The sequence below is a fragment of the Panthera tigris genome, chromosome B2, assembly GCF_018350195.1.
Source record: "Panthera tigris isolate Pti1 chromosome B2, P.tigris_Pti1_mat1.1, whole genome shotgun sequence".
NCBI classification, from domain to species: Eukaryota; Metazoa; Chordata; class Mammalia; order Carnivora; family Felidae; genus Panthera; species Panthera tigris.
Window position 1 is genome coordinate 63388751 of NC_056664.1, and position 27817 is coordinate 63416567.

The 27817-nt window shown below is 34.8% G+C and overlaps 1 protein-coding gene across 7 annotated transcripts in view; it reads left to right on the plus strand.

Annotated features, from left to right (window-relative positions):
• The window catches only part of FAM135A (family with sequence similarity 135 member A), a 120273-nt gene that overhangs the window by 73554 nt on the left and 18902 nt on the right, over positions 1-27817 (plus strand). For 4 of the 7 annotated variants that reach the window (XM_042986633.1, XM_042986634.1, XM_042986635.1 and 1 more), the window contains 4 exons: positions 21419-21492; positions 22833-22987; positions 23204-25562; positions 27020-27180. In XM_042986633.1, the coding sequence (XP_042842567.1) occupies positions 21419-21492; positions 22833-22987; positions 23204-25562; positions 27020-27180 (2749 nt within the window). The remainder of the gene's footprint in view (positions 1-21418; positions 21493-22832; positions 22988-23203; positions 25563-27019; positions 27181-27817) is intronic. The other 3 variants (XM_042986637.1, XM_042986639.1, XM_042986636.1) reach the window with 3 other exon arrangements.

Below are 27817 nucleotides of genomic sequence, written 5' to 3' on the forward strand. Positions count from 1 at the left end.
ACTTGATAAGAACAATGTAATGAATTAGTTTAACATTTGTTCTACCATGTTATGTGATATCAAGATTCAGAAAGGACAGATTTTCTGAATCTTGGAAAATTAAGTCAACCAGACTGGTAGAATTTTGTGGTTACATGCCATACACATTCACATTAAAGCATAGAGACTATTATGTATGAGTGATTCCAGTACCCCATATTACATAAAGATGAAAGGCAGTAATATCAGCATCATGGCAGTATAAAATGTCTTTTGTTTTTGTCCCACCCACAACAACAAAAATTTAGCATCTATCCATGAACAAAAGTGACTGTGGGAGCTGTGGGATCTAATACCATATACTAAGGAACCCTGGAGGCATCTCACCCACCTGTGCATTGGATAATAAGCAGAAGGATTTCAGTCTTGACCCTGCAGTGGCCTGTTTACCAGCTCTTGATGCTCGTGGCTACAGTCTGGGAACCCCTGGGGAATTAGATTTAGATAGTTACCCAGGGTTGAGAGAACCTTTACAGAAGTTCATATTTCCAGAAGAGAAGTTCCAGTATTCCATTGGCAAAAAAAAAAAAAAAAAAAAAAAGTACAAGTTTGGATGCATTAGAATTCTAGCAAGAGAATAGCTTGTCTTTAAATATATCATCCCTTGCCCAAAATAGCACAGCTTAGGTCTAAGAGAACCCTTCTTGGCCTGTGATTTTTCATGCAGAGAAAAAGGAGAATGGATGAGTTGAGTACCCAGCTTCCCTAGCTGTGCAGGACATTGCCAAAGTGGCTTTCTCTCTCTCTCTCTCTCTCTCTCTCTCTCTCTCTCTCTCTCTCTCTCACCCCATCTAGAGTTCTAAATCAGGAGTTCCATGACTTGGGGGGTAAAGTGGAAAGAGACTAGGAGAGTGGCAGATGGGTCTCTCAGAAAGCATTAAAGGGACTCATACTTCTCACTACATCACAAACTCCGTTAAAAGTTTGCTCATGAGCTACTTGGACAGCCTCGGCTGTGGATCCCTCCAACTGGCCATGGGTACCTCCACCATTCCATATGCCTCACCCACACCCTCCCTTCTACTCTGCATCTGGCTCCCTATGTGCACTGCTGAAGGCAGTGACAAAAGTAAACTTTGGCAGATCTGTAGCTGCAGGCCAGGAAGAGACCGTAAATGAGCTGTGGCATCACATTTGAGAAATAAAAGATAGGCAGTCAGCACTCAGCCTGATATGTTGCAGGAAGGAGAAGGAATACAATATTAAAAAGTTTGCCAAAGAGGGAGCAAGAAATATAGAGCAGGTATATCCATAGAAAGTCTGAGAAAACCTCAGAATCCCTGTCAAGACTGAGGAAATATTTCTGCCCCGAAGACAGTAAATACTGGAGGAGGTGACTGCTACTTCAAATGTTAAGGTAGAAATGCAAAACTCCAAGGAACATGAAACATCAGGGGAAAATGACATCACCAAAGGATCATAATCCTCCAGTAACCGAAACCAAAAACAGGGAGATCAGAAATTTACCCAATAAAGAATTCAAAGTAGCCATTTTAAGGAAACTCAGCTACAAGAAAACACAGAAAGATAATTCAACAAGATTAAGAAAGCCGTGCACAAAATGAGAAGATTAACAAAGAGATAGAAATCATTAAAAAAAAAAAAAATCAAAAGCAAATTCTGGAGCTGAAGAATTTGGTGAATGAAATGATAAATGCAGTAGAGAGCATTCACGACAGAATGAACCAAACAGAAAAAAAGAGTCTGTGATAAAAGATAGGAACTTGAAATTCCAGTCAGAGGAGAGCAAAGAAAAAAAGAATGAAAAAGAGTGAAGAAAGGCTTCCTGATCTATGAGATACCAGCAAAAGTAATAATTTGTAATTATTCAAGCTCCAGAAGAAAAAGAGAGGGAGAAGGGAACAGAAAGCCTATTTGAAGAAATAATTACTGAGAGTGTCCCAAACATGGGAAGACATTTGGATATCCAAGTACATAAAGCTCATAGGTCACCACCAAACCAACTAAATCTAGGGAGATCCCCTCCAACACACTATAATAAAACTGTCAAAAATCAAAATCAAAGAGATAATATTGAAAGTTGCAAGAAAAGAGAAGATTGTAATCTACAATCAGTGGATTTGTTAGGAAAAACAAAGACTGGAAGAAGAAAGCTACAAAACAGCCAGAAAACAACTAATGAAATGGCATTAATTAATCCTTACATATCAGTACTCTAAATGTAAATGGATTGAATTCTCCAACCAAAAGTCATAGAGTGGCTGAGTAGACAAAAAGAGAACCAACTATATGCTGCCTACAAGAGACTCACTTCAGCTTTAAGGACACACATGGGCTCAAAGTGAAGCAATGGAGAAAGACATTCAATGCAAGCAGAAACCTAAGAAGAATAAGGATAGCTATACTTGTTTTTTTAAGGTTAGTTGTACTTATATCACACAAAATAGACTTTAAGTCAAAATGATAATAAGAGACGGGCAACTAGGTGGCTCAGTCGATTGAGCATCCAGCTTTGGCTCAGGTCATGATCTCCCGGTTTGTGGGTTGGAGCTCCGCGTCGGGCTCTGTGCTGACAGCTCAGAGCCTGGAGCCTGCTTCAGATTCTGTGTCTCCCTCTTTCTCTGCCGCTGCCCTGCTCACACTTGTCTCTGTCTCTGTCTCTCAAAAAGTGAATCAACGTTAATAATTTTTTTTAAAAAACAATGAAAATGAGATAAAGAAGGTCATTATATAATGATAAAGAGGTCAGTTCTTCAAGAAGATCTAACCATTTAAGTATATATGCACCCAGCATTGGAGCACCTAAATATACTAAGCAGATACTAACAGATCTGAAGGGAGAAATAGAAAGCAATACAGTAATAGTAGGGGACTTCATTACCCCACTTTCAACAATGGATAGATCATCCAGATAGAAAATCAATGAGGAAACATTGGGCTTGAACCATACTTCAGACCAAATGTACCTAACAAATATAGATAAAATACTTGATCCAACAGCAGCAGAATACACTTTTGTCTCAGGTGTACATGGAAGATTCTTAGCAGATTTTAAAAGATTGAAGTCATACCAAGTATCTTTAAATCACAACAGTGTGAAACTAGAAATCAATTAACAGAAGGAAATCTGGAAAAATCACAAATATGTGGATGTAAAACACTCCTAAATAACCAATGGGCCAAAAATCTCAAATAAATAACCTAAATTTACATATCAGGGAACTAGAAAAAGAACAAACTTAAGCCCAAAGTTAGCAGAAGGAAGGAATTAACAAAGATTATAACAGAAATAAGACCAAAAAACAATAGGAAAAATCAACAAAACTAAGAACAAGGTCTGTTTGTTTGTTTGTTTGTTTGTTTGGAAAAGATAAGCTCAACACTTTTAGCTAGACTGAGAAAATAATTTATAATATAAAATGAAAGAAGATAGAGTGCAACTGATAACCACAGAAATACAAAGGATTATGAACAATTATAAACCAACAAATTGGATGAGTAAAGAGATTGAATCGTTAACCAACAATTACTCATCAAAGAGAAGTCTAGGAAAAGATGGCTTCACTAGTGAATTCTACCAAATATGTAAAGGATTAAAGCTAATCTTTCTCACATTCTTCCCAAAAAAATCAAAAAAGAACACTTCCAAACTTTTTTACAATGCCAACATTAGCCTAATACTAAAGCCAGATAAAGAGAATATAAGAGAAGTAAACAACAATCCAATATCCTTGATGAATGTAGATGCAAAAATTCTTAACATAATATTAGCAAACTGAACTGAACAGATTAAAAGGATCATACACCATGATCACATGGGATTTATCCCTGGGATGCAAGGATGCTTCAGTACACACAAGTAAATAAATGTGATATACCACATTAATAGAATGAAAGATTAAAATTACATGATCCTCTCAATAGATGCAGAAAAAGTATTTGGCAAAATACAATATTCTTTTATGATAAAAACTCTCAACTGGATATAGAAGGAATGTACATAATAGTAATATGACAAGCCCACAGCTAACATCATACCCAAGGGTAAAAAGTTGAAACCTTTTCCTTTACTATCATGAACAGGACAAGGGTGCCCATTTTCATCACTGCTATTCAACAAAGTACTGGAAGTCCTCATTAAGCAATTAGACAATAAAAAGCAATAAAAGACATCCAAATCAGAATGGAAGAAGTAGGGGTGCTTCAGTGGCTTTGTCATTTCAGTTTCTGACTCTTGATTTTAGCTCAGGTCATGATCTCGTGGTTTGTGAGATTGAGCTCCACATCTGGCTTTGCACTGACATCAATGTGGAGCCTGCTTGGGAGTCCCTCTCTCCTTCTCTCTCTCTTTCTGCCCCTCCCCCACTCACTTACGCTCTCTCTCAAAATAAACATTTTTAAAAAAGGAAGTAAAATTGCCTCTGGTTACAGATGATATGATTTTATATATTAAAAAATGCTTATGACTTCATCAAAAAACTGTTGGTATTAATCAACAAATTCAGTAAAGTTTTGGGATACAAAATCAATATATAAAACTTAGTTGCATTCTGTACACTAACAGTGAAATACTTGAAAAAGAAATAAAGAGAAGAGTCCCATTCACAATAGCATCAAAAATAAGAAAATACTTAGGAATAAATTTAACCAGAAGCTATAAGATCTGTTACTGAAAACTACAAGACTTTGATGAAAGAAAATGACAGAAACACAAATGGAAAGATATTCCATGTTCATTGATCAGAATTAATATGGTTAAATATCCATCTATAGTTTCAGTTCAATCCTTATCGAAATTCCAAGAGTATTTTTCACGGAAATAGAAAATCACAGTTCTAAAATTTATATGGAACCACAAAAGACCCTAAATAACCAAAGCAAGACTGTGAAAGAAGAGCAAAGCTGAAGGCTTCACATTTCCTGATTTCAGACTATATTACAAAGCTGTAATAATCAAAACAGCATAGTACTGGCATAAAAATAGGCAAATAGACAAAAGGAACCAAATCAAGAGCCTAGAAACAAACCTTTGCATATATGGCCAACTTATATTTGACAAAAGCGCCAACTATACTCAATGGGGAATGGTGTCTTCAATAAGAGGTGCTGGGAAAACCGAGTAACCACATGTAGAAGAATGAAATTGGACCCCTACCTAAAACCGTTCACAAAAATTAGCTCAAAATGGACTAAAGACTTCAACCTAACACCTGAGACTATAAAACCCCTAGAGGAAAACAGGGAAAAAGCTCCCTGACATTGGTTTTGGCAGTGATATTTTGGATTTGACACCAAAAGCAAAGGCATAGGTAAATAAGTGGGACTACATCAAACTAAGAAGCTTCTACACAGCAATGGAAACCGTCAACAAAATGAAAAGGCAACTTAGTGAATCGAGAAAATATTTGCAAGTCATGTATATGATGAGCTTAATATTTAAAATATATGAAGAACTCCTGCAACTCAATTAAAAAAAAAACTGATTAAAAAATGCACAGAGACACTGAAGAGCCATTTATACAGACATGCAAATAATCAATGGGTACATGAAAAGATGCTCAGTGTCACTGATCATTAGGAAAGTGCAAATCAAAATCACAATGAGTCATCACCTCATACTTGTTAGAATGGCTTTTATAAAAAGCCAAGAGATAACAAGTGCTAGCAAGGATCTGATAAAAAGGGAACCCTTGTGCACTGTTGGTGTGTATGTAAATTGGTGCAGACACTATGGCAAAACAGCGTGGAAGTTTCTTAAAGTCTTAAAAATAGAACTACCATATGGACTAGCAATATCACTTCCAGGTACATATCCAACGGAAAAGAAAGCAGGATCTCGAAGAGATACCTGCACTCCCATGTTTATTGCAGCATTATTCATAATAGCCAAGACATGGAAATAACCTAAGTGTCCGTTAATGGATGACTGGATAAAGAAGATGTGGTATATTTAGGTTTCCCATACTATCACTTTGCTTTTGTGAAAGACCTCCACTAGTTACCTGTTTTTGCTAACCAGAAGAAATACCAAGAAGATTGTTGGTTTTATGAAATGGTTTTATGACCATTTTTGAAATTGTCATTGCTTTCTTACTTTATGCCAATTCAGCTTAAGAAAGGTTTCATAGTCGGGGGGTGCCTGGGTGGCTCAGTCGGTTGAGCATCTGACTTCACCTCAGGTCATGATCTTACGGTTTGTGAGAGTTCCAACCCCACATCGGGCTCTGTGCTGACAGCTCAGAGCCTGGAACCTGCTTCAGATTCTGTGTCTCCCTCTTTCTCTGCCCCTCCCCCATATGTTATTGTTCTCTCTCTCTCTCTCTCTCTCTCTCTCTCTCTTTCTCTCTCTCTCTCTCTCTCTCTCTCTCTGTCTGTCTCTCAAATGTTAAAAAAAATTTTTAAAAAACTCAAAGTTTTCACTGGAATCCTCTGTTTTTAGATAGTGGGAGAAACCTGTATATACAATGGAATATTATTCAATTATTAGAAAGGACATCCTTCCATTTGCAACAACACAGATGGACCTTGAGGGCATTACACTAAGAGAAACAAGTCAGGGAAAACCAAGTACTGTATGATATCACTTACATGTAGGTTCTAAAAAAGCTGAACTGATAGAAACATAATAGAATGGTGATTACCAGCGGTGGAAGGGTGGTGTGAAATAGGGAGCTGCTGTTCAAAGGGTACAGACTTCCAGTTATAAGATAAATAATTTCTGGGGATCTAATTTATATCATGGTGTTTTAGTTAACAGTACTGTACTGTATACCTGAAAGTTGGGAAGAGAATGGATCCTAAATGTTCTTACCACAAAAAAGAAATGGTAATTATGTGACATGATGGATGTGTTAGCTAATGCTTAAGGTGGTAATCATCTTGCAGTATATAAGTGCATCAAATCAATACCTTGTACTCCTTAAACATGTATGTTGCATGTGGTATGTCAGATATGCCTGAGTCAGTATAGCTGAGAAAAAAGGTTAAAGGTATTTAATATCAAGTGAAAGATGTCTTTGTCATTTTAAACTGAGAAATGGAATTATCAAGGAAGATAACTTACAAAAAGCAAAAAAATAAATTGAAAATCAATAAATTATAATGAAGTTTCTATGTGTCAAGAACTATAAAGAATCTGAGATCTGTAAAGGACTTACAAGCACATAAGGTAACCTGTAACCTAGCATACATTTATTGATGCATAGGGGTCCCACATTTGCAGTACATGTCCCATTTTGTAATGGACATGGGCATGCATGCTATTTACTCCAAAGGGAATCTTTATCTACCAAGGCTGTGAGCAAATCTGCTCTTTGCTCCTGAGGAAGACATATCTCTGTCTTCCTAGGCTATTCTCAATACAAACATCCTTGAAAAGATAGTCTGTAACAAGGACAGTCAATGTTTCTGCTCACAAGACTTAGAAATGTGAGACCCTGAAGAATTGTCTTTCAACAGTGTTTATGGAGAACTTATTTTCACCAGTTTATTTCCTCAACAGTTTCACTGATCTTTATTGCTAGTGCTTCCAAAGATGCCTCTTGTGTTACAGTGCTTCCCATTATACCATCAGAGATGCCATATTTAATGTGTATTGTAGCTTGTGCCTAGAATTGTTAAGTCCAGTGTTGAGATCAACATATGCCATTTACAGGTTTGGAGAGCCATGTTGTGTGCTTTGTACTTTGTCCTAGCATTGCAGACTTGTATTCTGCCTTGAACAAGCTCTTGTTAGGGCTGCTGAAGTAAGACAGAATAACAGTTGATCTGGCATTCTTTCAGGGACAACTTGAATAAATCTTTACTTCTGTCCTACTAAATAAATACCTTGAGTTGACAGATAAAATACAGAGTACCTGATTAAATTTTAATTTAGGTAAGCAATGAATAACTTTTAGTATAACTTTTAGTATGCAGTATTTGGGAAATACTTACACTAAAAAAAATTATTTGTATTTCAATGTCCTGTTTTGTAGAATTGCCAGATATAGCAAATAAAAATATAGGATGCCTAGTTACATCTGAATTTTAGGTAAGCAACAAATAATTTTTCAATTTAAGTATGTCTGGTGCAACCCTATCAAATAGGATACCAAAGCGGATTTAACCTTGTTTTATATATTTTTGGATTAATGAAGTATGTCTTATGGAGGTGCAGAAAATGGGAAAGAATTCCTTGGTCAAGAAGAAAATAATTTTGAGCTTAGTAATCTTGTGTGGAAGCAGAACATGTGGTAAACATGGCTTTACTCAATATGCACTGATATTTATGATCCTAACCTAAAGCAAAGAAATCCAAGTTGATGTAATGTTTTTGCTGTTTGATTACTTAATATTCTTTGCTATTACTCATTTAAACTCTTCATTTAACGAGCCTTTCCTAAGACTGTAAAATGAAAATAATTTGCTTTATAAGCCTTCGTAAAATAGTATTTCAAAGTATACAATTGTCAGAATTAGGGAAGTTTTAAGAATTTTCATTGATCTCTGTATATTCCTCTGAATTTGTTAAAGTTGATTTATTTTGGGAGAGAGGGAGAGAGCGTGCATACACATGTGAGCAAGCGTGAACAGGGGAGGATCAGAGAGAGAGAGGGAGAGAGAGAAGCCCAAGCAGGCTCCACTTTGGGCTCTCCACTGTAGAGCCCAAAGCAGGGCTTGATCTCAGGAACCATGAGGTCATGACTTGAGCTGAAATCAAGAGTTGGACACTTAACCAACTTGAGCCACCCAGGCTCCCCTCCTGTCAATTTTAGTGTGAACCTAAAACTGCTCTAAAAAAGTAGTCTTTAATATTTTTTAAAGAAATCTTCATTGGACATCCTCATATGCAAATTTCTGTGCCCTGTTTGGCATCTATGTTTTATTCAGAGTTGTGCCCACCTTTGCTCCCATAACCCTATTTTCTTTGAGTAACATCTCTTCTACCTTGTAGTTGCATATTTAGTGGTTCTCCCATAACCAATGACTAGAAGCCAAAGGATTCATCTTAAAATTGGAGAGAGAAAGAGCTATTTTTTCTTTCTGGTTAGATAGAATACATTGTTGTGCTCTTAGAAATGTAAAGTTTGGGTTGTTGTTTTTTTTTTTTTTCTCCGTAGAATGTTCAGGAGCATAATAATTTATTCATGTATTTTTACTTAACAAAGTATGTACAACAATTATTATCTTCCAGGCATGAGTTGGCTTACAAATGTTAACTAATTTAATCAAAATGCCGTAAAGTAAATACTTTATGATACTCATTTTACAAAAGAATTTAGAAAAATGAAATAACTTGGCCATAGTCACACAGCTTGTACATGATAGAGAGGAGATGCAAACCCTTGCAGTAGATGCAGATCTGATATTTTTATGTTTCATCTGTTTCCCATGCGTTTTTAAAATATCAAAAATGAGGTAAATTAAGACTTCAAACAAAATAGTCCAGACTTGTAACTTTGGAATACCATTCATTCTGATGCTGGTGTGCTATGCTATTCATATTTTAAAAATAAAAAGAAACACAGTCTCAAACATAATTTTCAGTGATCACTTTCTAATGCAAAATATGATTTTGTATTTTTTTCCCAGTTGATGTAAAGAGAAAGTGCCATTTGCATTTATTCCCTGGGATTATACAAAATCCTGTGGAACACTAAACATACCACAGATGATATAATAGCTAGAAAATCAAAGCATCATTTATTGACAGCACCACAAAAAGAGAATAGTCAAAAGCATAGGTTATATGTAATATAATGGCTATAGGTAACTCTTGTCTGAGACTGAATTTTTGAAGAGATGGGTTTAGATTAGTTTAGTTTTCTTTTTTTACATAAAATTTACATAACCATGTCACATGTACAACTTAGTAGCATTTAATACATTCACAATATTGTACAACCATCACCTCTGCCTGATTACAATACAGTTTAAACACCCCAAAAGGAAACCCCATACCCATTAAACAGTCACTCCCCATTTCCTCCTCCCCCCCGTTCTCTAGCGAACACTAGTCTGATTTATTCATTCTGGATGTTTCATATAAAGGTAATCGTGCAATATATGACTTTTGTGTTTGGTTTCTTTCGCTTCATTCATTCATGTTGTAGCATATATCCGTCCTACATTCCCTTTTTTTTTAAATTTTATTTAAATCCAAGTTAGTTAATAGATAGTGTAATAATGGTTTCAGGAGTAGAATTTAGTGATTCATCACTTACATAAAATACCCGGTGCTCATCCCAACAAGTGCCCTCCTTAATGTCCATCCCCCAACTAACCCATCTCCCCACCTAACACCCCTCCAGCAACCCTCAGTTTTCTGTGTTTAAGAGTCTCTTATGGTTTGCCTTCCTCTCTGTTTTTCTCTTATTTTCCCTTCCCTTCCCCTATGTTCATCTGTTTTGTTTCTTAAATTCCACATATGAGTGAAATCATATATTTATCTTTCTCTGACTGACTTATTTCACTTAGCTTAATACCTTCCAGTTCCATCCACATTGTTGCAAATGGCAAGATTTCCTTCTTTTTGAAAAGAGTAATATTATTTCTCCAAGTAATATTCCATTGTATATGTATACTACATCTTCGTTATCCATTCATCATTCAGTAAACATTTGGGCTCTTTTCATAATTGGGCTATTGTTGATAGTGCTGCTACCTTTGCTTTCCATGTCTGGGGCTCGGCTCTTTTAAATCTTGAGTAGGGCAAGATTTGTTATTTTTATTGTGGCCAACCTACTGGGTTGCACAGTGGTATTTCATTGTGGCTTTGATTGGCATTTCACTAATGACTAATGATACTGAGTATCTTTTTGTGTGCTTGTTGGCCATTTGTATATTTGAGAAATGTGTATTCAAAGAAATGTGTATTCAAAGTCCTTTGCCCATTTTTTAATTGGTTGCCTTTTGTTAATTGAGTTTCAGGAGTTCTTTATATATTCTGGAAACTAGACCATTATCAGACATAGTATTTTCAAATATTTTCTTCTATTTATGGATTGCCTTTTTTACTCTCTTGATAGTGTCTCTTTATACACAGGGCATCAGGACAGGAAAAAAAGTCCTAAACTAATTTTTTTAATAAAAGGGTCTTATAAATTAAGGCCAATATATTCAGCAGTTATTTTCGTAGTAAAATTTTTAAACAATATAATTTAACCCTTTTTTTAATTGAAAGAAAGCGTTATCGTTAGGAGTCCTACCAATAAAATTTTCTTGGAATCATTCATTTATTACATACAGTTGGAGAAAATCCACATAGCAAGGGAAAAATGGGTTTTTTAATTTAAATTTCCTTAATGTATATATCTATGTTACAGTTAGATTTTCATGCCTAATATCTATGTATGTATGTCTGTATATATATGTATGAATATATGTCTGTGTGTGTATGTATATATACATAATATATATAGTCCTCATAGAGGCTTATTAGCACAGAAACTTTACATTCAAGAGATCTAAATTTTATAAATACTAATACAAGCTTCTTGAATTATCATTGGTAACATATTTTTTAAAACCAGGCATAAAATATAATCTCTGCCTCTTCTGTTTAACCACTTAACTGGAGAAAAACATGAAAAGGAATAAATTTTATTATCTCTAATCAATATTGTCACATATGCTTTTAATGTAAGGTGAGGTTCCCCTCTCCCAAAGAAAGGTATCCTGTAAAAAAAGAAAGATTTACTTTCTATTTAAGCCCTTATAAACATATTATTGAGTGCTCTCTCAACTTTATTTTGAACATAAAGTAAGAAAAAATTTATTGTCTTCAATATAAAAGGAAATAAAGTCAGAGATTAAGGTTGTATGAAACATGGTGGCAAGTAAAAGATAGAGTTTCTTAAATGACGTTAAAGAGCATTCCAAAACAAAATGCTCAGGGAATAGATCACTAAAGTTCTTATCACTATTTAGAGACTGTTTAGAGAAGGCATGTTAGCTTAAAACACCTTAGGCCATGACGTGTTTTAAATGATTTTACAGGTTACCTGATAAGATCAGTAAAAAAGGGAGTCAAAGATATGTACACCTGATAAGATCAGTAAAAAAGGGAGCAAAGATTGCTGGGATTGAACTTTACACTGGCAAGTGTTGAATATCAGTTTAAACGAATTTTGTAAAGATTTTCTAAAAACCAACACAAAATATTGTTATAGTGATCACAAATTTATGAAACTATGAAACTAATGAAAAAAAATTTAGTATTACACAAATGACTTGGGATAAAATTTCCTATGAAGGCATTATTATACATGGATCCAAAAGGGGCTATATCTCAAAACACTTGGACAACAGTGAGGATTATGATTGAGTTGAACTCAGTGTTCTTGAGATCTTAAAGGTTCTAGAGAGGTAAGAGTTATATGATCTAGGAAACTCAGCAACTCATGTTTGCCATTGATTGAAGTGACAGAGGCCAGTAGACCAACTCCCAGTGTCAGTGAAACACAATAGATTGTATAAACGACATATCCAACAGATAGATGAGGATATGAGAAGAGTAGAACATGGATTTTATTGTGACAGTCTACCAAGTGTTAGAATATATGTATTACATCAAGTAGTGAGGGTTTATTTTTATTTTATTGAAGTCAAGTTTAAACCAGTGAAATGCACAAATTTCAAGTGTATGATCAAATGAGTTTTGACAAATCTGTTCACCCCATGTCACTAACACACCAGTCAATATATAGGACATTTCTGTTACTTCAGGAAATTACCTTGTGCTGCTTTTCATTTTGTTCCCACATCCCATAAGCAATCCCTCTTCTGATTTCTATAACCACAGTTTAATTTTATCTATACTTAAAGACATACAGATTCAGTAATACAATATGTACTCTTTCTGCATCTGACTTGCTTCACCCATTTTTAGATTGACTCATGCTTTGTGTATATCAGTAGTTCATTCTTTTGTTTTTTGTTGCTGAGCAGTATTCAGTATCTGTTGTCCTGTTATTTGTTTTCATTTTTTGGCTATTATGAATAAAGAAACTAACAATTCTTTTTGTGAACTTAGGTTTTTATTTCAGTTATATAAATATATAGGAATGGAATTGTGTGATCTTAGAGTAGATTTATCTTTAACTTTATGAAAACTGCTAATCATTTTTTTCCAAAACAGCCATACAGTTTTAAACTCCACCATCAATATATGAGAGTTCCAGTTGCTCATATCCTTGCATTATTTGGTATTTTCAGTCTTTGATTTTACCACAACAATAGGTGTGAAGTAGTATTTCAGTATGGTTTTATTTTGCATTTCTCTGATGACTAATAATAATGAGATTTTTTATTTTGAATTCAGTTTTGTATAGTGTTAAATTAGGTTGTTTTTTATTGTTTACCTATTTAGGAGTATTTATATATTCTTGTTATAAGTACATTGTCAAATATATGTATTAAAATTTTTTCTTTAGTCTGGGGCTTGTATTTTCATTTTGTTGATAGTGCATGTAGATGAAAATACTTGTTTAAACCCAGTCTCTCTCTTTTTTTTTTTCTTTTGATTTTGGTGATTTTTGTGCCCTAAGAAATTTTTGCCTATCCCAAGGTCATGAAAATACTATCCTTTGTTTGCCTCTAGGTGTATTAGAAATACATCTTTTACATTAAAGTCCATTGTCTGTCTTGAATTAACTTTTGAACGTGATTTAAGGTAGAGGTCAATATCCATTTTCTCTCTCTCTCTTTTTTTTTTTTTTTTTTAAGTAGGCTCCATGCCCCATGTGAGGCTTGAACTCAGAACCTCATGACTGAGAGTTGCATGCTCTACCAATTGATGCCCCAAGATCCATTTTTTTTTAGTTAGTCTATTAAGTTGTTCCAGCACCATTTAAAAAAATTTTATCATGGAGGTGTAGTTGACATACAGTGTTATATTAGTTTCAGGTGTACAACATAGTGACTTGACAATTCTATACATTACTTACTGCTCAACATTGATAAGTGTAGTCGCCATCTGTCACCATATACTGTTACTGCAATATTATTGACTACATTCCCTATGACATACTTTTCAACTCCATGTCTTAATTTATTTTATAACTGGAAGTTTGTGCCTCTTAATCCCCTTCACCTATTTAGTTCATCCCTTGAACCCCATCCTCTCTGGCCACTACCAGTTCTCTGTATTGATGAGTCTGTTTATGTTTTTTTGTTTTGTCTTTTAGATCCCACAGTAAGTGAAATCATATGGTATTTGTCTTTCTCTGACTTACTTCATGGCATAATACTCTCTAGGTCCATCCATGTTGTTGCAAGTGGCAAGGTTTCATTCTTTTTATGGCTAAGTAGTATTTCATTATATATATATCCCACATCTTTACTCATTTACCTGTGGATGGATGCTTTAATTGCTTCCATATCTTGGCTAATGAAATAATGCTGCAATAAACATAGGGGTGAATATATATTTTTGAATTATTGTTTTCGTTTTCTTTGGGTAAATTCCACTACCCAGTAGTGATTATACTAATTTCCACAGTGGTTGTACCAACTTAAATTTCTACCATCAGTGTACAAGGGTTATCTTTTCTTCATATCCTCTCCAATACTTGGCTTTTAGATACTAGCTATTTTGATTGGTGTGAGGTAGTAGTTCATTGTGGTTTTCATTTGCATTTCCCTAATGATTAGTGATGTTGAGTATCTTTTCATGTGTCTCTTGGCCATCTGTATATTTTCTTTGGAAAAATGTCTGTTCAGGTCCTCTGCACATTTTTAATTGCATTATTTGGGTTTTTGTGTGTTTTAAATTGTGTAGGTTCTTTGTATTTTTGGATATTAACCCTTTATTAGATATATTATTTGCAAATATCTTCTTCGATTTAATAGGTTGCCTTTTTGTTTCATTGATGGTTTCCTTCACTGTGCAAAAGTTTTTTAGTTTGATGTAGTCCCAAAAGTTTAATTTTGCTTTTGTTTCCCTTCCTTAAGGAGACATATCCATAAATGTGTTGCTAGGGCCAATGTCCCAAGAAATTACTGCCTGTGTTTTTAGGAGTTTCACGGTTTCAGTTCTCACATTTAGGACTTTATTTTACCTTTGTGTTTGTTGTAAGCACATGGCCCAAATTTATCTTCTTGCATGTAGCTGTCCAGTTTTCCCAGCACCATTTATTAAAGAGACTGTCTTTTCCCATTGTATATTCTTGCCTCTTTTGTCATAGATTGAAAGTATAAGATTGGGTTTATTTCTGGGCTCTCTATCCTATTTTGTTGATCTGTGTGTCTATTTTTATACCAGTGCCATACAGTTTCAACTACTCTAGGTTTGTAGCATATCTTGAAATCTGAGATCGTGGTATCCGCAGTTTTGTTCTTTTTCAACATTACTTTGGCTATTGGGGATCTGTTGTGGTTCCATACAAATTTAGGATGTTTGTTTTAGTTCTGTGGAAAAAACTGTTGTTATTTTAATAGGAATTGCATTGAATCTATCAATTGCTCTCAGTAGTATGGACATTTTAACAATATTAATTCTTCCCATCCATGAGCATGGAATAGCTTTCCATTTGTTTGTATTTTCTTCAGTTTCTTTCATCAGTTACTATAGTTTTCAGAGTACAAGTCTTTGATCTCTTGGTTAAATTTATTCCTAGGTATTTTATCCTTCTTGGCGCAATTGTACATTCTAACCTTATACCGAGAGGAACTAGAAAAAGAAATCCAGAGATAGTAGAAGTCAAAATAATAGAGTGAAAATAAATTGAGACTAAAAAGTAATAGAAAAGACCAATGAAATCGAGAGCTGGTTCTTTGAAAAAATAAAATTAATAAACCTTTAGCTAGACTCATAAAGAAAAAAGGACTCAAGTAAATAAAATCAGAAATGAAAGAGGAGAAATAACAACCGATACCATAGAAATACAAAGGATTATAACAGAACTATGAAAAACTATATGCCAACAAATTGGACAACCTAAAAGAAATGGGTAAATTCTTAGAATTTTCCATAACTGAATCAGGAAGAAATAGAAAATTTGAACAGATCCATCAGTAGTAATGAAATTGAATCAGTAATTAAAAAAACTCCCAACAAATAAAAGTCCAGGCTTCACAGGAATTCTACCACAAATCTAACACAGAGTTAATACCTATTTTTCTCCAACTATTCCAGAAAATAGAAGAACTTCCAGACTCCTTCTGTGAGGACAGTATTACTCTGATACCAAAACCAAAGACACTATAAAGAAAGAAAACTAAAGGCCAGTATTCCTAAAGAACATACTTGCAAAAATCCTCAGCAAAATATTAGCAAACCAAATTTAACAATACACTAACAGTATCAGTCACTGCTGTCCCTGGGATTTATTCCAGGGATGTAAGAATGGTTCAATATTCATAAGTCAATCAGTGTGATATATCACTTTAACAAGACAGAGGATAAAAACCAAATAATCTTAACAGACATAGAAAAAGCATTTAACAAAATTTAACATCCATGCATGATAAAAACTCTCAACAAAGTGGGTTAGAGAGAACATACCTTAACATAATAAAGGTGACATATTAAAAAAAAAAAAAAAAAAACACAGCTAATATCATGCTGAGTAGTGAAAGACAAAGCTTTTCCTCTATGATCAGGAACAAGACAAGGATATCAACTCTCCCCATTTTTATTAAACATCATACAGGAAGTCCTGGCCATAACTATAAGACAAGAAAAGGAAATAAAAGGCATTCAAAGTGGTAGTGAAGAAGTAAATCTGTCACTATTTGCCAATGACATAATAATATATAAAGAAAACTCTAGGGTCCCCTCAGCGGCTCAGTCAGTTGAGCGTCCAACTTTGGCTCAGGTCATGATCTCATGGTTTATGGGTCCAAGCCCCGCGTTGGGCTCTGTGCTGACAGCTCAGAGCCTAGAGTCTGCTTCAGATTCTGTGTCTTCCTCTCTTTGTCTCTCCCTCGCTCACACTCTGTCTCTCAGAAGTGAATAGATGTAAAAAAAAAAAATTTTTTTTAAAGAAAACTCTAAAGAGTTTTTCTACCAAAAAACTATTATAAGTAATAAATGAATTCAGTAAAATCACAGGAGACAAAAATTAATATATAGAAATCTATTGCATCTCCATACACTAATAGCAAAATAGCAGAAAGAGAAATTAAGAAAACATTCCATTTACAATTCTAGCACCATTATTTGAAAAGCCTTTCTGTCTGTTTGTTTGTTTGTTTGTTTGTTTTGGGGAGAGCGCAAGCAGGGGAGGGGCAGAGAGAGGGAGACAGAGGATCTGAGGCCAGCTCTGCACTGACAGGCTGACAGTAGCGAGCTCAATGTGAGGCTCCAACTCAGGAACCAGAAGATCATGACCTAAGCTGAAGTCAGTCACTCAACCAGCTGAGCCACCAGGTTCCCCGAAAAGACTTTCTTTTATTGAATTGCCTTAGCATCTTTGTTGAGACTCAGTTGACTGATAAGTTGAATCTATTTCTTGGCCTTCTTTTCTGTTTCATTGATCTCTTATATATCATTATATGAATACCACCCTAACTTGATTGTCCTGTAGTTGTACATTGTCCAATTTTGTTTTTCTTCTCTTTCAGATTGTTCTGTCTCTTTCAGATCCCTTGCATTTTTATGTAAATTTAAAATCAGCTGGTAAATTTTTATTTTAAAAAATCTTGCTCAGATTTTGGTTTACATTGTGTGCTCAAGGGTTTAATACACCGGTGTTTCATGCTATTAAAAATGTCTAGAGGTGCCTGGATGGCTCACGGTTAAGTGTCCGACTTCAACTCAGGTCATGATCTCACAGTTTGTGGGTTCAAGCCCCACATCGGGCTCTGTGCTGGAGCCTGCTTCTGATTCTGTGTCTCCCTGTCTTTCTGCCCCTCCCCCACTCACACTCCATGTCTCTCTGTCACTCTCTCTTTCTTTTTTTTTTTTTATTTATTTATTTATTTTTGGGACAGAGAGAGACAGAGCATGAACGGGGGAGGGGCAGAGAGAGAGGGAGACACAGAATCGGAAACAGGCTCCAGGCTCCGAGCCATCAGCCCAGAGCCCGACGCGGGGCTCGAACTCACAGACCGCGAGATCGTGACCTGGCTGAAGTCGGACGCTTAACCGACTGAGCCACCCAGGCGCCCCTGTCACTCTCTCTTTCAAAAAATAAACATTAAAAATGAATGAATGAATGAATGAATACAATGAAAATGTTTGGATGTTAGATCCTCCATTAAAGGGTTCCAAATTATATTAATTTTAATTTATTTTGTCTGCTTTTTATGGGAATGTTGTAGGTTTATGTTTTATGCTTTTAAAGCAGGGCCTTTTTGTTTCAGTATCAAGCTCTCATAACTGCCTAGTATACTTATGTACATTTATGTATATTCTGTTCTCCTTTTTCCTTTGTCTCATTTGCTTTTTTCATATGCTGTGGATTGAAAAGTAAATAAGTTGGGGCGCCTGGGTGGCTCAGCCAGTTAAGTGACTGATTCTTGGTTTCAGTTCAGGTCATGATATCATGGTTCATGGGTTCGAGCCCTGCATCAGGCTCTGCACTGACTGCACAGAGCCTGCTTGGGATTCATTCTCTCTCTCTCTCTCTCTCTCTCTCTCTCTCTCTCTCTCCCTCTCTCTCTCCCTGCCCCCCTTTACCTCTCCCCTGCTCTCTCTCTCAAAATAAATCAATATTAAAAAAAAAAAGAAAAGGACATAAACCAATTAAGTTATATCTGGTAGTGACCATGAATCAGCATTGTGCATAAAGGGATCTTTAAAGTATCCTACTATGAGTACAGTCTTAAGAATTTGGGGCACCTGGGTGGCTCAGTTGGTTGAGCATCTGACTTCAGCTCAGGTCATGATCTCACGTTTCATGGGTTTGGGCCCCGCATTGGGCTCTGTGCTGACAGCTTAGAGCCTGGAGCCTGCTTCGGATTCTGTGTCTCCCTCTCTCTCTGCCCCTGCCCCACTTGTGCTCTATGTGTCTCTCAAAGGTGAATAAATGTTAAAAAAAAAAAAAAAAAAGAAGAAAGAATTTTTGTTTAGTAAACGTGTGAGGTGACTGTTTTCTTCAAGGTAGCATAGGTAATATGATCTATCTGATATTGAAATCCTGCATTCAGGATTCAAATATTACCTGGATAGGCATGTATAAAATTATTATCATAAATATATTATTAATGTATTATAATTATGTTAATAATACATGTTATTTATTATAAGTACTATAATAAATACTATGATTTTATATGCTAGTCATTTTATACAAATGCTATTTGTAATATATTATTATACTATAATAAATTTATGTTATAAATTTATGCTGTAATAAATATTATTTAGCAATTTAAGCAGTATGTTAGAGTGAACACAGATACATTAACACTTAGTTCTGTAAAACATTGATAAATACCCATTTTGAATGTTGAGAAGCTTTTTTTAACATCCTAGCTGTTTGCTAAATTTTAAATAGTTGATATTGCCAACTAAGTGAATTTTTTAAAATTAGGGTACATACACAAAATTTGTGTTACAAGCATATATACCAAAGTAGTAAATATATATTACTCATCCTAGGTTTGAATTTGTAAATTTAATATTTTTCTATGTATGTCTTTTGCACCAAATTAAGTAGTGCTGCCATCAGGTGGCAGTCATACCTTAGTTCTAGCCACACAGTACATTGAATAGGGTTATTTATTACACATTGCCATAGCACAAAATTATGGCAGGGGAAAATTAGATAAAGAATTTTGTGTGGGTACATAGAAGGAAGGAAAGGCTTTCTCTTAATAGGGAGCCATTGTGTAGAAGGGAAGAGATAAGTGGTTTGACGCAAAGATCTGGAATTTCTTAAATCTTTATTTGAATCCCATATTTATCAATGAGTAGCTATGTTATCTTGGCCAAGTAATTCACCTCTTTGTCCCTGTTTCCTCACTTATTAAATGAAGACATACTCACTTCATTTATGGTCACTACAGAATGAAAATAAAATGCTTAGCATGGAGCCTGGTAGGTAGAATGCTATCAAGAAATGATAGTTATTATTGTCAGATCAGAGCAGATAAGGAGAGAAGGAAAACCAACTAGCCAGTTTTGTAGGCCCAGCAACAACTGCAGGAATCCAGATGGCTTCAGGCTGCATTTCTTCACATTTTACAACCCTCAGGGGAAAACATCTCTCATAGATAGACAGGCAGGCTGAACCCTTTCTTCATCTTTCCCTTAATGTTGGAGAGAAAGAAGAGACAATTGGACAGTATCTGAAAGTAAAAACACAAACCACATTCTTCTTACAGATGCCTCACATCCATCTCTCCTTAACTCCCTCCCTGACTTCTTCCTCTAAAGACCCAGTCTCATCTACTTACGGAAGCAAGTTTAGTAAGTCAGAAATTTAGCTGGCTAAGTGTTGATGACAAGTAAAATATATCTCCATTTTACTTTATGTTGAAAACCAAAGAACCTTAAATCATATTCCCTTTTAGAAAAGAATCTTAGCTATAATATAATCTCAGGATGTATTGTAATTTGTCTCTCTTCCCTGTACCTTCCAAACAAAACATCTTTTCCATCTCTTTACTATTGCTTCGTATTCCTCTGATAGCTGATAGAGCCTTTTCTTGAACAATTAGAAATGAAAGGGTCTAAATACAACAATGATGAAGGAAGTATTCAGTTAGATTCGACCAACATTTACCAAGTACTTCTAAAACATACCAAGATAAATGTTTGGAGGTAACCAAGATCATCAAAACAAAAACAAAAAAAACAAAACAAAAAAAAGATCAAAACATAGTTCATACTCTAAAGAACACTACACATTGGTAGCAGAAACAATTCATGTATACTAAGTATTTTAAGGAAAAATATGATAAATGTTATAATGGCAGTTATAATAGCTTTTATTTATATACACTTACCAGACCACAAACTGCTGTCACATGTTACCTTGTTTATTCTTCACAATAACCTAAAATGTAGAACAGGGTATTAGGAGAAATTTGAAAATGAGTCATCTGAGGCTCAAAGGTGAAATGTCCTGGAGTCACAATGCCAGTAAGTTGGTCAGTTAGTTCAGCTGGCTATCGTTCAGCATATACTTGCATAACTGGCATATAGCATGGTGTAAGTGCTGGCTGATTCTTTGATTTTTTTTCCATGTGTTGGACACTGTTCTTGGTACTGGGATCTAATGGTGAATAAGACAAACTAAATCTTTGTCTTCGAGGAGGATAGATCATGGATCCATAATGTAAACCTAAACTTCTCACTCTACATTTATTGTTTCTCTTATTTCATGCAGTACCAAAATACAGTACTTTAGCAACATTGAGGAGGGAAATTAATTCTTGTATAGGGGTGGTTATAGAAGGCCTAATGGAGGGAAGTTTCTTTTTCTACCATTGATTGACCTTGTAAATCATGCCATTTTATTCATATACCCTTTTGGATTTTTTTCAGGTACGCAGATTTTCTGAAGCATTCTTCTGTTTTGAACATCCAAGAGAAGCAGCCATTGCATACCAGGAACTTCAGTGAGTAGCACAGACCCATAGTTTAAAGGATTATACCTCCTCTTGAGATCTCTGTCTCAAAGTTTTTCACACCAAATATATGGTATTTACAATAGAAGAAATTAGGAGAATTTAAAGTTCAGAAATTCCCTATTTAAACAAATTTGGTTTAATTCTATGAATAACTTTACCAAAGACCCATACCTTACATAAAGAAGCATACGCCCTATTCTCATCGCTCCCATATCAGACCTATTATAACCTTGGTAGTCCTAAACAGCTCTGGCTCCAGCCTTCCATTTTTCCATCTTATATCTTTATATCTGCAGGTAAGAATCTCTTAACATCTGTAATATATAAATTACAGATTTTCACAAGTGATCTGACACTGCCTTTTTTTATGAAAATGATCTACAGCTAAAATATCCAGAATAGATGCCTTTCATTTTTCCTACTGAGTATATTTAGATCTGATTTTCTTTGGCTTTAAAGAATATTTTGAGGACATTACGCTGAGTGAAGAAGTCAGACATAAAGAGTAAATATGGAACAAGCAAAAACTAAGGTGAAAAAAGTCAGAACAGTGGTTGTCTTGTTGACTTGGGCTAGGTGTTTGACTAGAAAGACATGAGAGAACTCTCAGAGTAGATGGAAATATTCTGTATCGTGTATCCATTTGTCAAAATCATACAGCTAAGATTTGTATATTTCAAAGCGTGTGAGTTATACCTCATAAAAACTATAATAATGGAGTATGGGGGTGGGCAGTGAGTGCAGGTATATAGACAAGAAAAGCAAAATGTTAATTGCTGAAGTTGAGTGACAGGGTTTATTATACTATTCTATTTACTTTGATATGTTTGAAATTTTCCATAAGAAAAGGTTTTTAAAAAAGCATTTTGTATTAAAAGTTATACACCTTGTTTTTAATAGTTGTTAATTATATTCACAAACATATGTTAAGTATAGCAGTAGCCATGGAATACATTTTTTTCAATAGTATCACCAAGTTATTAGTAGGCATTTGAGCTTTTGACATTTCTCCTGTATGCTATTCTCAGCAAATCAGTAAATTTGCACATCAAGCATAGATAAAAGAAATGACATTTAAAAATATAGAAGAATATAATAGAAATTAAATAGTTTATCAACAAACCATAATTTTGTAAGTCCGTAATTGTCAACAAACCATAATGTTCACTGTACCAGTTTCTATCTCTGACTACAGAACTCTTTCATTAGGAGGTTATATCTTTAGGAAAGGGGCAGATGAGAATGGTGAGAGAAAGGGTGGTGTCTATAAAGTGGAATTGAGTATAATATTTTTTAATTACACTCTGACTTAAAGAAATATTTTTCAGTGCTCAGAGTCATCTACAGATGTGCACCGCTATCAAAAATACTTCCTTCTGCAGTTCTCTTCCACCTCTACCTATTGAATGTAGTGAACTAGATGGAGATCTCAATTCATTACCTATAATCTTTGAAGATAGGTATTTAGATTCAGTTATTGAAGGTAAGTATAATCTAAACTGTCTAAGTTGTGTGTGTCATTTTCAGTATATTCTTCATAAGATATATAATACCATTCCTTGGTGTGGGACCCTTTTTCCCCTCTAGTTTTATTTATCTTTGAGGATATTAGAAGGTTATAGTCAGTAAACATAGTCTTAAATCATGTGAGTTCGTACATGTTGTTTTAAATCTGAATCTTTTTTTCTTTGGATAAAAGACTTAGATGCACCCTGGATGGGAATTCAGAATCTTCAGAGATCAGAGTCCAATAGAATGGATAAATATGAGACTGAAGAAAGCTCTATAGCTGGACTTTCTAGCCCAGAGTTGAAAGTCAAACCTGCTGGTGCCTCCAGTTTTTGGTATACAGAAGGTGAAAAGCAGCTAACAAAATCTCTAAAAGGAAAGAACGAAGAATCGAATAAATCCAAGGTTAAGGTTACTAAGCTCATGAAAACAATGAAACCTGAAAACACAAAAAAATTAATAAAACAGAACTCTAAGGATTCTGTGGTTTTGGTAGGCTACAAATGCTTGAAAAGTACAGCATCAAATGATCTCTTTAAATGCTTTGAAGGCAATCCTTCACATAGTCAGAAGGAAGGTCTGGATCCCACAATATGTGGATATAATTTTGACCTAAAGACCTACATCAGACAGACAAGTCAAAAGGAAGCTAGCTTTTTGCCAACTAATACAGAGAGAACTGAACAAAAGTCTCCAGACATTGAAAATATGCAACCAGACCTGTTTGATCCTTTGAGCTCTGGCAGCCTAAATCTTTGTGCAAATTTGTCCATTTCAGGTAAACTTGATATCTCCCAGGACGATAGTGAAATTACACAAGTGGAACACAATGTGACATCTAGAAGTTCATCTGACGATTGCCCTGATCATCAAACAGCCCCATCTGCAGGAGTCAGAACAATTGAAGTGAAGCCCTGTAATAAGGATCCTTTCAGTGGAGAGAAAATAACTGTTAAAATAGGACCTTGGACAGAGCTTCGACCAGATGAACTATTTGTGGATAATTTACACCTACCCAACTTTGAGTCCTTAGAATCTAATGGTAAATCTAAATCTATAGAAATAACACTTGAAAAGGAAGCTGTGCAGGATGCAAAGTGCCATTCTATTGGAGAATCATTAGCTAAGTTAAGAAGTAACCAACCTGCTTCTTCTACAAAAGAATACCATGTTGTAGTAAGTGGAGATACAATTAAGTTACCAGATATTAATGCCACATATGCCTCATCTAGATTTTCAGATTCAGGTGTTGAAAGTGAACCAAGTTCTTTTGCAACACATCCAAATCCTGACGTATTTGAGACTGTGCAAGGGCAAGGTCCTTACAATAACGAAAGATTATTTCCTCAAGTTTTGATGAAACCTGATTATAATGTAAAATTTTCATTAGGAAGTCATTGTACTGAGAGTACAAGTGCTTTAAGTGAAATACAGTCATCTTTGACATCCATAAACTCTCTACCTTCTGATGATGAACTGTCACCTGATGAAAATTCTAAGAAACCTGTTGTGCCTGAATGCCACCTAAGTGATAGCAAAAGTGTATTAAACGTAGGAATAGTTGACTTGCCAAAATATGACGATAGTAAAAAGTCCAGTATTATTTTGCAACAGCAGAGTGTCATATTTTCAGGGCATTTGGACAATGAAACTATAGCAATACATTCCATAAATTCAAGCACTAAAGACCCTTTACAATTTGTTTTTTCAGATGAAGATACTTCCTGTGATGTGAAAAGTAGTTGCAGCTCCAAACCTAACTTGGACACTATGTGTAAAGACTCCCAGAGTCCTGATAAATCTAATAACTCTGCAGGGACACCAATTACGTTAAATTCAACACTGGTTTGTGTAGGTGCCCCTTGTGTCGTTTCAGGTTCCATTTCTACTAATACAGAAGTTAGAAAAGATGAAACTGTAAAAAGAAAAAATGAGGATACCTTAAATCTCAAACAAATAAATTCAGAAGCCCAAACAGTTAAAAATGAAACTCACCTGGGTACAAGTGATCCTTTTTCAGCCAGTCCTGATATGGTTAAACAAGGGCTTGTGGAAAATTATTTTGGCTCTCACAGCAGTACGGATATTTCTGACACATGTGCTGTTAGCTATAGCAACTCAGTTAGCCCTCAGAAGAAAACTTCTGAAAAAGAAATTAGTAATCTCCATCAGGAACAGGGTAAAGAGGATGAGGAGGAAGAACAGGATCAGCAAATGGTTCAAAATGGGTATTATGAAGAAACAGATTATTCAGCTTTGGATGAAAAAGTAAATGCTCACTATACAAACAGAGATGCACTAGAAGAAGAAAGACTTATAAAATCTGAAAAACTAAACAGTGATTATCTAAAAGATGGTATAAATATGCCTGCTGTCTGTACTTCTGGTTGTTTGTCCTTCCCATCTGCACCACGAGAGTCTCCTTGTAGTGTTAAGTATTCTTCTAAAAGTAAATTTGATGCTATTACAAAACAGCCAAGCAGCACTTCTTACAACTTGACTTCATCAGTTTCCTGGTATGACAACTCACCAAAACCTCAAATACAAGCGTAAGTAATAGAGCACAATGGCATGTGCTACTAAATATACGTATAGAACATATATATGTATGTCTCTGATAACATATATATTTCATGTTCTCTGGTTTCTGTAATACAGAAAGTACTTCTTTGATTAACTATCTAAAATGGAGACATGAACTCCATATACTCTGTGACAGAAGACATGTAGTTCTCCATATGATTGTCCTTTTCTGTGGGCTAGACATTTTTGATACAGATTTTCCATTGGTACTTATATGCCAGATGTATGGAATAATTGGGGTTAAAACTCTTTCTTTCATCAGTACCTCATTTCTCCCCCACTAACTTCCAGACAGCATAGATTTTATAAGTGCATCTAGCAAATAAGGGCAATATTAGATAATGAACAAAAGGTTAGTAGAAACTTCCTAAACCTACCAGACCCAGATTATCTCAGCTAAGTCCGTGGTTTCCAGACTTGAGATTTCGTGGAGCAGTAAAGTATTCAGAAAAAATTGAGGATATAAGTTTACTAACATGGCACTAGTTCTCAAAATACTCTGCTACCTTATTCCAGTTGGAATTATAATCCCTGGAGTAAAAGGTCTGGACATGTCTACAATAGATTTTCCAAGTTCCCAGATTATTCAGATTGATATATATAATTAAGATACATAGTGCCTAAAGCTAGTGAAACAAGGGAGGTGGTATGATCTGTTAAAGAATTGTAACGCTGAAGGTTATATCACCTTCTGGGTACCTCAAATTTTTCTGAGTCATTAATGAAAACAATTTATGTCTTCATCCAGTGTATCCTACTCAGTTTAGTAGGGTTCATCAGCTTCTTCTCAGTCCAAATGATATAATGTTATTTTAACAATTAACTATTTTAGTTAATACTTTTTGATGTTTGCAGTTCCTAAGTTGATTAGATTTATCACTCATTGAAAATGAGTGCATACCACTAATTATATTTAGTCACGTCCCCCTCTTGGTTCTGTTCCTTTTTATTGGTATTTTTAGAGGAAAAATATAAATAATCTAAGTGTTATAACTACCATTCTTCCTGTTAACTTGTAGAACAGCTCCTCATTTTACATTTAAATAAAATTGAAAAGAAGCAAAGAGGATAAGCTTTGATTACAGAATAAGCATCAGATTGTCATCTTTCTGGTATTTCTCCCAGCTTTTCTACACAATATAAAATTTGGTAGGAAGCATAACTTCACTCTTAATATTTTCTTAGTTGATTTCACGTTTAAAGCATTCATTGTACCTTAGCAGAATATGTACTAAAAATAGCAAAGAAAATTACTCTCTGATTTCTAAATTATTTAGGCGATCCAAAATATTTTGATTATTTTAAACCCCAATATCTGCTGGGTTTCTTCTTACAGTTCCCTAAATTCAGCATACTGTCTTTTTGGTTCTAAAAACTGAATATGATACTTAGTAAAGAGTATCTCTTATTATATTTTGTTCAGCTTCCTTCAGGCAAAAGAAGAATTGAAGCAACTTAAACTCCCTGGGTTCATGTACAGTGATATCCCTCTGTTGGCATCCTCAGTCCCTTATTTTAGCATGGAAGAAGAGGATGGTTCTGAAGATGGAGTACATCTTATTGTCTGTGTGCATGGGTTGGATGGTAGGTAATATTTGATATAACTCATGGCAACTCAATATATTTTCCTAATAGATTTCATTTAGTTTTTATTTAATCTTTGAATTGGAAAATATTTTAAATTGCTTAAATTAATTGAATCTTAAATACATTCTAAGACAAATATGTTTAACTTTGCGTAGTATTAGATTTCCTTTTAAATAAATTTTCCATGGAACTGTACCAACATTCTATCCATGTACCAACACTTATTTATTTTAACTTTGGATTTTTCTATCTTGTTGTTTGTTTTGTCAGCAGTCACCTCATGGCAATCATTTTGTCTCCCTTTGATAGTCTTCCTAGTGCCCTTTTAGCCTGATGCTTTAAGCCTTATGAACTAGAAAAATCAATACCTAAGAATTAAAGATTCACTAACTAGGTGTAATTTAAATTCTAAATTTAGTGCTACAGTTTTATGGCAGCTATTTTGGTTACTGAACAGACTTTTTCCCCTAGATTAGGAACTATGTTAGAAAATGCCAAATATTTCTAGACTAGCAGATTATTACTGTGCTGTAATATTCTGTAAGAACAAATTGAGGAAAGATTTTGTAAATTATAAAAATACTAAACACAGGTCTAAGCTAGTAAATATTCACGAAATTGAAGATTTTTCTTT